At 35.1% G+C, this 14,897-nt stretch overlaps 1 protein-coding gene across 2 annotated transcripts in view; it reads right to left on the bottom strand.

Annotated features, from left to right (window-relative positions):
* Nucleotides 1–287: 287 nt before the first annotated feature.
* GMPS (guanosine monophosphate synthase) overlaps nucleotides 288–14,897 on the bottom strand; it is a 58,209-nt gene continuing 43,599 nt past the window's right edge. For both annotated transcript variants that reach the window (XM_088794457.1, XM_088794456.1), the window contains exons 10-16: nucleotides 13,763–13,868; nucleotides 11,713–11,828; nucleotides 9,290–9,415; nucleotides 7,135–7,250; nucleotides 4,030–4,160; nucleotides 1,503–1,675; nucleotides 288–410 (exon numbers count right to left, since the gene is read on the bottom strand). In XM_088794457.1, the coding sequence (XP_088650583.1) occupies nucleotides 309–410; nucleotides 1,503–1,675; nucleotides 4,030–4,160; nucleotides 7,135–7,250; nucleotides 9,290–9,415; nucleotides 11,713–11,828; nucleotides 13,763–13,868 (870 nt within the window). In that variant the 3' untranslated portion in view covers nucleotides 288–308. The remainder of the gene's footprint in view (nucleotides 411–1,502; nucleotides 1,676–4,029; nucleotides 4,161–7,134; nucleotides 7,251–9,289; nucleotides 9,416–11,712; nucleotides 11,829–13,762; nucleotides 13,869–14,897) is intronic.

Genomic DNA, 14,897 nt, shown 5'->3' with positions numbered 1-14,897 from the left:
GCAAGGGAACAGAAGCTCAGCCACCGTCATACATCTTCATTGACAGAGACATCAATAGCAACAGTGATTATAGACATAAAGAACAAGTGAGGCAAAGGCAAAAGCAGTGTCAGTCTGTCTGAGAGGAGGCAATGGCGCTTTCATTATACTCGTACCGTCGCTTCAGTCCCTTTTATCCCCAACTCAGCCCTTGGGCCATGATTTTTGCTGTAGAGAACTCAGATGTGATGTAGCTGCTCCGTCAATACTGGGAATGGTTTCTAATCAATTTAAACTGCACACAGTACTTTAATAGAACAAGTAGTTTATTACTCCCACTCAGTAGTTCCTGGGGGCTTTGATGTTAAGTCATACATAATTCGAGAAATACCAGGAATCTTCTTAATCTCGGTGACCATCTTTAACACCACCTGTTATAAAACAAAGATTATAATTAGGGGAGCCAGGATCCACTGCAGTCCAACAGAGCTAGAGGGCTTGCATTTACAATTTTAATTTAAATGTGATCTCTTTTTTATTATGGTCCTTGATGTTTATGGGATGGTCTCTAATTAATTTTATGTAGTGAACCTATTTCCCTCTATATTTAAGTGACAAACTGAGTACTATTCAAAGTACGGTCCACAAACAGGTGCCAGCCTGTAAGTTATGTTTGTTACTGGTCCATAACAAGTGTTTAGAAATATTTATAGGAATCTGGCATTGCTATGGCATCTAAGCATGATTTTATGTGTTTAAACGAATGCTTTACAAACTATCTGGGGCTTAAACATAACAACTCTGAGGCTACCAAGGTGGCATATAATGCACTGTAATAAACAACTGCCGCCACGTGTGTAGGAGAAGAAGAAGGCCTGGTCATTGACTGAACAGAGATTTGGCAAATTTCAGCTGAAGGGAAAACAAACTCTAAGACACATTTCCCAGCCCAGTTATCCAGCTATAACCAGAGCCTTGCATTAGAGCAGCAGTCCAACTAATCAGGACTCACTGTGCTTTTCATTTACTATTAAGCAGATATCTCCATCGGAGATATCTGCTTAATAGTAAATGAAAAAACATTGGTGGAGAGATAATAGGAGAGGAAGATGGTGAACAAAAATGGAATTGCTAGTAGGCAGAGCATTAAGCAATTCATAGGTTTCTGGCCATAATTCCATCAGTTTTCATCCTTATTTCTAATAAACTTTTCTTCATTCCTAGGTTTTCTTCTTTAAGAACACTATTTATAAAGTAGAGATTGGTTAGTGAAATTAAGGTAAAATTATAGATTAGAGTTGGTTATTCTCCACATAGTAATCAGACATCTAGAGGGATATAATAAATTTAAGGCATTTTTCTACTACAGTGTATTAAATAATCATATGGAGATTAAAAAAAAAAAAGCCTATCTTATGAACTGAAAACCAACCCCAAAAATATCAACATGGTCATAGCCTATTCCATTCACCATGTTATAAAAGGTACTGAAAGTGTGCATCAGAAAACAACACGTAAGTTACCTCTACTGGGATCTCATTGCCAGGTGTGGCAGGTATGCCAGTCATGAAATCACTAGTAATAAAGGTTCGAATAACCACAGATCTCTGGCATGAAGGCTGCTTCTGAAGTGGGTCCCGATCAAAATGCAATGGTGTCAGAATCACTGGCATCTGACTGATTTTCCCAGAATATCCTAGAGAAAGGAAGTTAACATGTAGAACCAGTCGCTACCCATGGAAAAGGACTCTCACCCAGCTCAGTGAAATCCTCCCAGACAATTCCTCAAATCACATACACACACACACACCAGTTAGGACAGTCATCGTGTATTGTTTCCAGCTACTCTATTTTCAGTAAACTCAATCACAAACACAAGTCACAGAATCTGATGACTGCAATGTATGTTACAATGATGTTTTTAATTTATATTTATAAATACAAACACATATTTATTTATAAACAAATATTTAAATTTATAAACATAAATATTTAGATTTACAAATATTTAAATTAATAAACATCTATAAATATATATTAATATCTATGTATTTATGTATATAGTCTATTCTGGTTATTCATGGTAGTTATGGTCTATACTGCAAACACTGAATTAGCAAATACTGGACCACTGCCCCTAGACGAAATAGAGTTAGGTTCTTGCAAGCCTCTAATCACAACTTTTACAACAACCAATCAGTACATAACCTTGTTTTATGTATTTTTAAAGACACCTTATTTAATATTTATTGTAGATTCACTAACATTGAACTCACGGCCAACAGCACTATAATCCAGGCCTGAATGAAGTCTATCTAACCCGCGTATCTTCTCTGTAAGACAGATCACAGCCTTCCTGTGCTTAGAAACATGGACGGCACCTCAGCGCTACGCTTGGGGGACATTTTAAACAGTGAAACCACCAACATAAGCAGAAAACTGCAAGAAATATGGCACTAAATAGACTATAAAAAGAACATTTGTTTACAGTAAAAGAACTGAAACAAGAAGGCTGAGTACTGTCTTACTGAACCTCAGCTGGGAACATGCAAGTTAGGCAACTCAAATATTTTGCAACTCTGCACATGTCCACAAATGTCCAAAGGGTGAATAAATTTTATATGGAAGGCAATATCCTAGAACTATCCACAGAAATGAATAAAAATGAAAGCATCTAAAAATTAAAAGTTGCATCCTCCTGAGAAATAATACTAGATGTGATAAAAAAAGATATGGTGAATGTTTAAATTTAAAAATAAATATTACAGTAAAAGACACGTTGCCATTAATCCCCCTCAAAATCCTCCCCCTCTCTTCAAACACATCTCATCGTTCTTGCCACTTTCTGGAGCAGGTCTGGAAGTCCTCTTTCATATGCATCTTTAGTTGCGCTGTCATGGCTGCCTCGATGTCCTGAATCGATTCAAAACGTTTACCTTCATGGTCATTTTGACTTTGAGGAAGAGCCAGAAGTCACACAGTGCCAGATCCATTGATAAGGTGGATGAGGACACACCATAATGTTTTTGACAGAAACTGCCATACCAGAAGCAATGTGTGACACAGAGTATTATCACAATGGAGGATGAAACCATCTGCCCATTTCATGTTAATGCATTGTTCGTGATCCATGATTTACAGCACACTTTAAAACACACATCCTCTCAAGCTCAGCTCACACCCAACTGACTGCACGAACAAGTTGAAACTTGTCACACACTGTTACTAAGGTTCAATGTCCTGTTTCCCGTAGTGAAGATCCCTGCCTTTTCAAGCTGGATGGCACCTAGCAGCAGCATATTTGCTGATCACAACGGAAAGGATCTGTGTCATACATGGTTTCTGGTGCGGCAATTTCTTTTTTTGTTTTTCAAATTGGGGATGGGGAACAGGACTTTATTGGGGAATAGTGTGTACTTCCAGGGCTTTTTCCAAGTCAAGTTGTTGTTCTTTCAATCTTAGTTGTGGAGGGCGCAGCTCAGCTCCAGGTCCAGATGCCATTGCTAGTTGCAGGGGGCGCAGCCCACCATCCCTTGAGGGAATCGAGGAATCGAACCGGCAACCTTGTGGTTGAGAGCCCACTGGCCCATGTGGGAATCGAACCAGCAGCCTTTGGTGTTAGGAGCATGGAGCTCCAACCGCCTGAGCCACCGGGCCGGCCCCCTGATGCAGCAATTTCTATTAAATAAAAACATTATGGTGTGTCCTCATCCACCTTATTCACCGGTGGATCTGATACCGTGTGACTTCTGGCTCTTCCTCAAAGTCAGAATGACCATGAAAAGTAAATGTTTTGAATCGATTCAAGACATCAAGGCAGCCACGACAGCGCAACTAGAGACTCACAAAAAAGGACTTACAGAACTGCTTCAGAAAGTGGTAAGAACGATGGGATATGTTCAAAGCGATGGGGATTAATGGCAATGTGTCTTTTATTGTAATACATTTTTTTTATTTAAACATTCACCCTATTGTTTGATCAAACCCCATCATGCCAAGCTTCCAAATTCTAGTTACAGTATGCAGTGATAAACAAAATGAACAACTTACCAGACTCTCTGAGAATGTTCTGGGCTTCAAAATCAGCTTGGCGTAAAGTACTGAGCACCCCTGTTGTCAAGAAAGTGGGAGTAACATCTGTAGGAGGCTCTTTAACTGGTGGGCCAAATATATAGACAACTCTAGAAGGGGAGAGGTGAAAATTATAGGGAAATTAACTTTAGTATGAGAAGCAAGGAACATAGAATAACATTCTTTTCATTTACTCTTAGATCCCTGTCCTACCCACTTCAAATCTCCAAATGGGTAGGTTCAGATATAAAATTATAGATGGTCTATGTTCTATGTAATTTCCTTAAAGTGTATTCTCTGGAATACTAGTATCTCATAAAGCGCAAAAACATACGGGATTATCACAATCCTCTTTTCATATAATGTACTGGGTTGAAGAATGTCCCCAAAACTTCATACCCATCTGGAATCTCTGGGTGAAAATAGGATCTTTGCAGACGTAATCAAGTTAAGATATAGTCATAATGGATGAGGGTGGGAGTTAATCCAATGACTGGGTGTCTTTCTAAGAAGAGAGAAATTTGGGGACAAAAACACAGAGGGAAGAGGGCCATGTGAAAATGAAGACAGTCATTGGAGTTATATTTCCACAAGCCAAGGACCGCCAGCAAACACCAGAAAGTAAGCAAACACCAGAAAGTAGGAAGAGGCAAGAAACAATCTTCCCTAGAGCCTTCATAGAGAGCATGGCCATGCTAACACCTTGATTTCAGACTTCTAGCCTCCAGAACTGTACAGCTCTGCTATTTTAAGCCTCCCAGTAGTTTGTGGTAACTTGTTATGGTAGCCCGAGGATATTAATACACATAAGCCTGAGGAAACACTGGGTTGAACAAATAAGTAGGTTGTTGTTATGACAAAACTTCAGAAATTGTAATGTGTTAATATGCACTAGAAACCTCCAAGATGAGACTACACTAAATTTCCCAAAGTTATTTGACCAATCTTTTTTTCACTTTGGAAAACGTTGATCGCAAAGATTCTCATTCCCACTTTATTAAAAATGTCACCAAAATTTGGTGTCCTACTATTACTATTTCCTTCCCAAAGGAATAACTCACTACTGCTTTAAGTAAATATGTTTGAAAGATGTGAAGATATAGTACAGCAGGTGTTAATAAAAGTAGGGTCTGGAACTTAGCTTGAGGAAATTCAGATCTAACAACTCAAGAGGAATCTTACCACTGGTTTGGAGGATGTGTTCCACAACCCTAACCCAGAAAACAAGAGGCATCAGGGTAGAGATGTGAGCGTCACCCAGCTCGCCCCACTCCACTCCAGCCAGCAGGCAAGTGTCCCTTTCCCTTAGCCCTATCTGTCTTTAACAAAGAAAATAAATCTCCACGGGCAACTACCATGGTGAAGTCTAATAATGTTTTTCCTTTCTCCTTAATATGCACTTGGAATAAAACATTCAGAAGAAAACAGCATCAGATCAAAACTACCACTACTTCACTGCCTCCTTCCAAAAATACTGCATCGGGAAGAAGGTTTTTGTCCCACAGAAAGCAAGCCACACTTTACTACACATCATAGTTCCTAGAGCTCAAGAAAGATCCTTAGAGGAAAAAGCAACCAGGCAAGAGAATGTCATGAACTTGTTTGTGTCTTATTTCTTACAAACAAGAGTGGTCATAAAATGTACAAGGATAGGCAGTCTTCCACATGGAACAGAAAAACTGGACCAGTCCCACTCTGTACAAAGATTTCATCATGCAAATTAGGGGGGAGGGAAACTGGCAAAAATGGAAAACAATTTTTAAATTTATTTCCAATTCCCAAAAAGGAGCTTGGCAAAGAAATGTAAAATTCACCGAGACTCTTTTAAGGATTTGCTAGGTTCATATTTTAAAATGTAGTTTTTTGTTGCTTAGACTTTTTTTCCTTTGGGGAAAGGGAGGAAGGGCTGGGAAATGAGGGAGAGAAAAACAGATAGACAAGAAAAGACAGGCAGAGATAACAGTACATAAAAGAACAGAGAGAAACTTTAAACAAGGGTGAGTGCCTTTTGGCAAAAGAAAAATACAGCGAGAGAGAGAGATGAAACTGTAAGAATGTTGTAAAATAAAAAACATACTAATTATATAGTAAAAACAGTGGAGTCAAACTTAGGGAAAGGGAATATTCTGTATGACGTAAAAGGTTTATTTAAGTATTAGCATTATTCAGAAGATAACTTATGAACCATAATTTATTTCAACCAAAACAATGACCTCCATTACAAATTTACCATTAGTTATTAATAATTCACTTTGTTCAATGTATTAAAGATGCTTCTGTTTTTGTGGGCCTCCGGTTCATCTGAGTAAGCCTTTTAATGGGCATATTCCCATTAGCAAAAACATGGCTTCCCTGTGACTCCTTATCTTGAAGGCCACACTAGGAGGCAGTCAGAGAACTATACACACCTTGCTAGGTGAGCACCAGTGGGCAGGTTTCTAATTTCTGCAGCAAATTGAAGTAAACAAACGTCAAATAATTATTTTGGTTGTTCACTACCTAATACCCACAAAAAAAAAACTAGAAAAGATGAACAACTGTGAAATAAGAATATTAATGAGCAATTAAGTTGAGATTTTTGAATTGTATATAGCATAATGCAAATGAACATTACACATAGATTATGAATCAGCTGTTGATATAGCCAGCCTAAGAAATTAATGTGCAAATTAAAGGAAAGGTGAATTTGAAAAACTAAATTCAAAATAAATTATACATGTAGTAATTTTAATATCTTGCATATGCCTTTCTTTTCTTTGATTTCCCCTGGGATTATTGTTAAATTAACCAAGTCCGTATTGATAATTCTCTAACTCTTAGATTTTTTTTTCAATTCTTTTGGAACATGTTACCATAAAGTTAGTGTAAGCTGCTAATTTGGAAGACACATTTTAAAACTACATTTAGTATTTTATACTAAAATAAAAATCCTTCCATTTTTCCTTTAAACAAAACAATTTAAAATAAGCAGATGATTACAAAACTGTGACCTAAGTGCATACCTATATCTTTCAACAGTGGGAAGACCTTTAAGAACACATCCTTCCATTACACCGCACCCCCTGCTCCCACTGCAGAACACACCTGTTAATGTTGTGACACATGCGAGGTATAAGCCTAGCCAGGAAAATAAGAGATTCCCAGTCAGGCTCATCTTTACTGGAGATTCCACACACGTAACTGTAGGAACGACAGTCACCCTGGAAATAAAAATACAATCAATAATTTGTAAGGGTTTTATAGAAGTCAAAGATGGATTGGAAAACATTTCATGCATGGTGACACCATTAGTAGTATATTTTTAACAAAAACTTGTTCAAATAAAAGTATATATCGGTATTTCTCTGATATAAATAAATCCTAAATTTAAATCTCATATTAAATTCTACCTATATCAGTTCAGGCATAAAAAAAGCTTCATGGTAATTTCAAGAATTTATTCAACACATGCCAGAGGCCCACTGGGATTTCATTCCAAGTATCTGCCCAACTGAGGATAGCGCGCACACTTAATTTGGCAGATAAGATCAGCCCATGTTCATTAGGCGAACGAAGGATGCTTAAGTCGGAGATGAAAAAGTAATTTCATAAATGTTCACTTATCAATTTGCTTAAAAATGAGCTTAGAAAGTAAATAAAACTGGTAATACTATTGATTCCCTTTTCCTTTGTCCTGTTTAATCCAAGTAATTTGCTTTTTAAAAAAATCAAATTAAACTAAAAAGCAAATTTAAAACATTCATTAGATAAATACTTAATAACGAATAACTGAGAAAACAAGAATGCTAATTTGATAATATCTATCAAAGTTCATAATGTACATGATTTTTATCCAGGAAATGATCTTACAGAAGCACATGAATAACTGCTTAAAGAAATAAAACATTACTTGCTGAAATGCCTATAATAGTGAAATACTGAAAAAAGTTTAAATGTCCATATGTAGGGGAAAGATTAATTGAAGCATGGTATAACAATATATGAAATTTAAGGCAGCAGTTAAGAATAATCTACTTGCAATAGTGTGAAAAGATAAGTTAATGATGTACTGTTTAAAAAAGGTGACAATGCATCTAATGCCCTTTTCTTTTTAAAATAAAGGACATATACAATGCAACTGGAGAGCAAGACTAGGGAAAATTATTTTTAAAGGTACTGCATTTTTATTTATTTTTTTTACAAGTATGGTTTATTTTGGTATTTAGAAAATAAACTTTACTGCTATACTAACCATGAATTACAATTTTACTTGCGCTTCAAAAGCTCTCCAAAGGCCTCGAACACTAGAAGTTAAACATCTAACAAAACAAACTTTAATTTTGATGGGAAGAGTAGTGGAACCTGAATAAGCTTCATTTTTTTTAAAAAAAGTTACTATCCAACAATTTTAGGAAAAGAGTACATTTATTAAGTTTCAGATAAATAACATCTAAAACAGTTCATTTCTTTCCACACATAATTCTACTCTAAGAGGCAATTATAAACACATTAACCAAATAACTGGCACTCATACCATTTTGAGCTAAATTACTGACACCTTTTCTAGTTTTCATTTAACTACAAACTCTAAATAACAGAAAAGAAACCTTCCTCTTACCTACTCTCCCAAGCTATTTTCCCCCAGAAACTCACTGGTGAATCATATAAAGGAGCACTTAACATAATCTAATTATAAATAGAGTTTGAAAAGTGAGAACTGTATTATCCTCACATGCTTTTACAATTAGAAAGATACAATAAAGAAATACAACATGTTAGTTGTACATTATCACAGCTAAAAGAAAGAGGACACGTTGAAGAAACAGAGCACTAGTTTAAGAAATACACAAGATAAGAAGAAGACCTACATGATATAACATGTTCATCTGGGGGCCATCTTGCAATTAGCCTTCTAAAGCCACCATAATATTTCACCCCGAGAAGGATAAATGAGGACATGATCTCTTGGTACCTACCCTTCAAGGCAGAAGCCAGCCAGCCAACCCCATAGCAAATCATTCTTTGAATTTTCACTTTTGATTAGAGATGACAGATGTTCCAAAACTACAAAATCTCAGCCTGAATATTTAGTCCCTAAAATCCAATTCACTCCATAAACATTCTATAAAACTTTCTTTTTACATTTCTAAAATCGGTGTATATACTTTCGTATTTCATTTTCCTAAGTCATCCCATTTCAATATTAGTGGAAAGAACTGGAGAAAATGTTGTCTCAGGGCAATGATGCCACACAACTCACCTGCACACCTACAGTTTTAATTGGCAGCAAGAAGGCATTCAGTGAATGCAGACTTGTAATTTGCATCAGCTTCTCCTGATCCTCTTCTGTCGTACAGGCTTTGACTCTTTGTAATAGTGTATGCGGCTGAGAAAACCAGAGATATTTTTTAGGATTTCAAGAAATAAGGCACTCACTTTTTTGGTATCTATTACTATCTTACATATCTATTCTTACTGTTTTATAGCAACAGATCCTATTTGGTATTTCTCTTTGACTTGTGTGTGCTATGCAGTATATCAGAATTTTATTCCTGAGAGCTAGGGCTATGAGAAGTTAAACATCAAGATAACAAATACAGGTTAGATGTAATCCTCTGTCACAAGCATGGGATATACCTCACATGCGTCAAACCTTCTCCTTATCTCTAATAAAACTTTTTGCCATAAAGTCAATTTTGTCTGAAAACAATCCACCTACTTCTTTTGGTTTATTTGACTGGTATATATTTTTCCATTCTTTTACCTCTTCTATCTCTAGGTAAAGAGACTATAGTTTTACTTTTCAATCTAGTTTGACAATTTATGTTTTAATTAGTACTTTTAATTAATTGTGGGTTAACGATATGGTTGGATTTTTATTCTACCATTTCATTCAGTAGTCCCACTTTTTACGTTTCTTTCTCCTTTCTTACACTCTTCTGAACTGATTTCTCTCAGCTCATTTATTTTCCCCTTGCTGGTTTTGAAGTTAAACGCTCTACTTTTATTCTTTTAAGAATTCCCCTGTGTTAACGTGGATACTTAACAAGAGACTCAATCTCTATGATCTCCTGACAAACAATACTAGCATCTTTAAATGCTTTAACACCAATCAATCCCCTTGTGGTTTACATGCTATTTTAGCTATATAGCATAATATTTCTTAAATAAACACCAAAAATTATAGACTATTTTTATTAAATAATCTATGTTTGCTTCAATTTTACCCATTTAATATTTTTTCAGTTTACCATTCTTTTTTCCATCTCAGACCTTTCTCCAGGGATCCTTCTGCTTCTCCTAAAGTCAGCGGTTCCTAAGCCTAGCTGCATACTCAAATTACTTGGTATGTTCAGGTTCCATCACAGATTAAATAAAAAATTCTAGGGAGAAGGTACCCAAGCATAGTATACTTCAAAAGCTCCCCCAGGTGACTCTAATACACAACTAGGTTTGAGAAACACTGAATTACTTAGTTCCTTAAGTAGTGGAGTGTTAACAGTAAATTCTTTTTATCTGAAAATGTCTGTAAGAGTATTTTGCCCTCATTCTTAGAAGACAAGTTATCTGTTCACTATTGTTCCCAATTATTTTTCTTGGCACTCTGCAGTCTTTCCTTCTAGGTAATCAACCTTTTCTCTGCAGCTGCTTTGTGTTTGGCAGTCTGCAGTTCTGCTAGGTATGCCAACTAGGTGTCCAATTCCTTCCTTTATCCTGACAGAGATGTGTTATGTTTCCTGAATCTTAGGCATAGTGTCTTTAACCAGTGTGGAGGAATTCAAACACTTTTTTCTATCATCTCCTTCTGGACATATGTTAAAGTTGACTTTCTCATTCTATCTTAATCTCTTCTATCCGTATTTTCTCTTTGATGCTTTGTTCAGATTTCTGGATAATTTAACATCTGTCTTTGAGTTCACACGAATTCTTTTTTTAGCTGATTTTAATTTCAGTTATTTTCATTTCTAGAACTTTATTTTTCTTCAAAGTTGCCCAGCTATTTTGATGGTCTCTTATCATATACTTTATTCTTATTGTCAATTGCTTTTTAATTCTATGTACTTTATATTGTCAATCTGCTAATCTCAGTATTTGAAGTGTTTGAGGGTTATGTTCTGCTAGTTTCCACTAGCTCTCATTCATGGTTCCTTACTTCTATACATATTTTGTAATTTTTCACTGTGAGCTCGTATTAGTTGGAACTGTATCTGTGGGAATCCTTTGAGGCCTATCTGAAAATACTCCAACGAGAATTTACACTGCTTCTTTCCTGACACCTGGAAGCACTACCAACCAAGCTCCACATTAAATCTCAGAATTTTTAGCTTGTGGTTTTTCAGACCACACAGATTATGAATTTAGGCACCAAATCTACAGAAGGACTGGAAGACTTTTCCATTCATTCTCAATTTGGAGCTAGAATACCCTTTCATATTTAGCATTTTTAAGGATTCAGGCATCTAATCTACTGCATGTCTGGAAAGAGAAGTCCACATTTAAGTGTCTCTGTAGAATATTGTCTTCATAGTCATTGCAATGATTAATTACTCTGAATTTTCAATGAAACCCTAATAAATTCATTATAAATACTGGAGTACAACAAGAATCCATTTAATTTCTTGTACTGATTAGCTGTGTCTGTTTAAAGCTCTCATAATATACAAATTCAGTGTAAATTATTACCTTTTTAACACTTGCAGAAAAATCAGCTACTATTTTCAAAATATTGTTGGTTTCAGGAAAGTCCTTACAAATATAAGGTTCTTCAGCACATATTACTCTGATTGCCAGGCCAGGACCTAAAGGGAAGAGTAACAATGATATTTAGTATAAATTTACATTTAATATAAAAATTTAATATACAATTTTTGCTATTTCCAAATATAAAGTCCTTCCAAAAATTAAAATCCATTTGCCATTTTAAGTTTCTTTTCCAGTGTTATTGAGATATAATTGACATATCACCATTGCAAGTTTTATAAATTGTTTAATTTCAAATGTAGCTATTAGCCTCCCATCCATTGTTTAGAGTGTTTTAATTCCCTTTACATATCAGTGATTTCTATTTCATTTTTGATTAAGTGTCACAAATTTCCAATACATTTTAACTCACAATATATGTGCCAATTTATTTAACATTTTTTAATAAGGGAATTTTCAAACATACACAGAAGTAAAGAGGACAGTATAATAAATTACCTTATCATTGATAACCCAGGTTCAACTACCAATCTAATTTTAGAAAGAAGAGTATGTTGTTTTAAAAAAAAGTCAATGTACAACAAAAGAGTGTTTAATTCCAAAAGATGTGAACTGGTGGTGTTTCTATTTCACCAAATACTTAAATGGATTAAAAACACAAGATATGCATGGATCTAAGAAAAATGGATTCTGCTGCTTTACTGTATAAAAACAGAAGAGGCATCCCTTCAGATGGCTGCTCATAGACAAAACCTTAGCCATGTCCATTAATTTCTTAGTTTCATGCCTTACCTTTAGAATAAACAGCTTATTTAAGATAAGTAGCAAGCCTAGTTGTTTTTAAAAGCAGCAAAATCCTTTTTGCCAATAAAATCTTACATAATAAAAAATCCAACATAGAAAATAGACTTTTAAAACAGTCAAGTGAGTCCAGCTGAAATGATGACCAAGGACACTGGACCACTTGGCCTCCCTCCATTGCATTCATACACAGTCCTTTGATTAGTCTAATCCTTAGATTAAGGACTGATCATCTTAAATTACAAGATTTGAAGTTTATTGATAAAAACAGTGCTAATCACCACATAGGTTATACCTCTGTAAACTGTTTTTAGGAAGCAATATCATAGTTAAGAGCACAAACTCTGAGGCAAGATTATTGGGGCTAGAATCCTGGCTCCAAACCTAATCTGCATTAACTATTGGCATATTAGTCTCTGTCCCTGAATTTCCTCATCTGTAAAACAGAATAATAGTAGTTTCTATTGTGATACACATATTGTCTATCAAATAAGACAATGTGTGTAAAATATTTAGAAGAGTGCTTATTAACACGTACTAGTAACTTAAGAAATGTGAACTATTTCTGTATTTTTAATTTAATTGGACCATTCTCTCAACTCATCACCTAATGATGAGAGCTAGAAACTGAGGCACAAGATTTGCCCAAACTGAAGAGCTCATAATAAAAACAGGTTAAGACTCTCAGTCCTAACTTTAAACAAATATCATCTCTAATTAATTATTCTTCTATATGACAGCAAATGACTAAACTGAGTATTCTTTGTTCATGAATTAGTTGCACACAGCTTTGTGCAAAGAAAATGAATGGTACATCCTTTCACACAAGTCAGCCATGGGGTAAGGATTTCAGAGAACCAAGTTTTAACCCCGTCTTCCATGGAATACAACATGGTATCATAGAAAGAACATACAAATCCCAGCTCTGACACTAAGAATTGTGTGGCAATGTAAATAAAATATCTTTAAGCCTTGGTTTTCTCATCTGATGGCAACATTATCTGCCAGACTCATAAAAATAGTATACTAACTAAATATAAATACAATGGAAAATGAGTAATAAAGTATATACAGTAGGTACTACAAAGAATTTTCTCATTCCCTACCCACCCTTTCCTTTCTCTCAAGTTACGTGTTCCCTGAGATAAATTATTTCAAAATTGTCTGAATTGATATTTCTTCAACATGAAGATCTAATGACAAATCAAACAGAATTCAATTCTAATTTTACCTGGAAATGGATGCCTGGAAACTAACTCTTCAGGAAGTCCAAGTTCTCTGCCTAGAATTCTTACTTCATCTTTATGAAAATCTTTCAGAGGTTCTATCACTTTTCCCTACAGGGGGAAAAAGCCAATTAATACAAATCAGTAACCAAAATGACATGGAACACAAAGAGTAACAAATGATTGGCTTTTCCTGCTGTCTTTTACCTTAGATTTAAAAATCATTTTTTAAAACTTCATCTTTTCAAGTATTTCCTTCTATGTGCTTATAAGGAATTAGATGACTAATATAGTGATCTTATTTTTCTTTGAAACATAATTTAAATATAATATTTTAAATATAAATATATCAGAGCAAACCTACCCTCCATCTCTGATCTAGTTCTCATTACAATACAAGGCAATTTTAAAATATACTAGTGTTTCAAAATTAAAGCTCGCCAAATGATACCATCAAGAATGTGAAAAGACAACCCATAGAAGGCAAATCATGTATCTTATAAAGGACGCGTAATTAGAATATATAAAGAACACTTAAAATTCAATAAAAATTAAACCAATTAAAAAATGAGAAGATCTGAATTGCTATTTCTCCAAAGATATACAAATGGCCAATAAGCAAATGAAAGGATGTTCAATATCAGTAGCTATTAGGGAAATGCAAATCAAAAACCACAATAAGATACCACTGCACATCCACTAAGATACCCAAAATATGGAGACAGATAATTCACACCCATTACAATCGCTATTATGAAAACAGCAGAAAATATCAAGTGTTGCCAAGGTGCAGAAAAATTGAAACCCTTGTGTATTTATTGGTGAAAAGGTACTATGGTGTAACCGCTATGGAAACATTAAGACGGTCCCTAAAAAAATTAAAAATAGAACTACCATATGATCCAGCAATTCCACTTCTTGGTATATATCCGTAAGAATGGAAAGCAGGGTCTCCAAGAGATATGTGCAAACCCATGTTCATAGCAGCACAATTCACAACAGCCAAAAGTGGAAGCAACCAAAATGTCCATCGACAGATACATGGGTAAACAAAATGTGTATTTACATATAATAGAATATTATTCCGCCTTAGAAAGGAAGGAAATCCTGTCACATGCCAACATGGAGGAACCTCAAGGA

This window comes from Rhinolophus sinicus, chromosome 17, assembly GCF_057876585.1.
Source record: "Rhinolophus sinicus isolate RSI-liver-muscle chromosome 17, RSI-T2T, whole genome shotgun sequence".
Taxonomy (NCBI): domain Eukaryota; kingdom Metazoa; phylum Chordata; class Mammalia; order Chiroptera; family Rhinolophidae; genus Rhinolophus; species Rhinolophus sinicus.
Note: the sequence above shows the minus strand (reverse complement) of the source record. Positions and strands in the feature narration are given on the sequence as shown.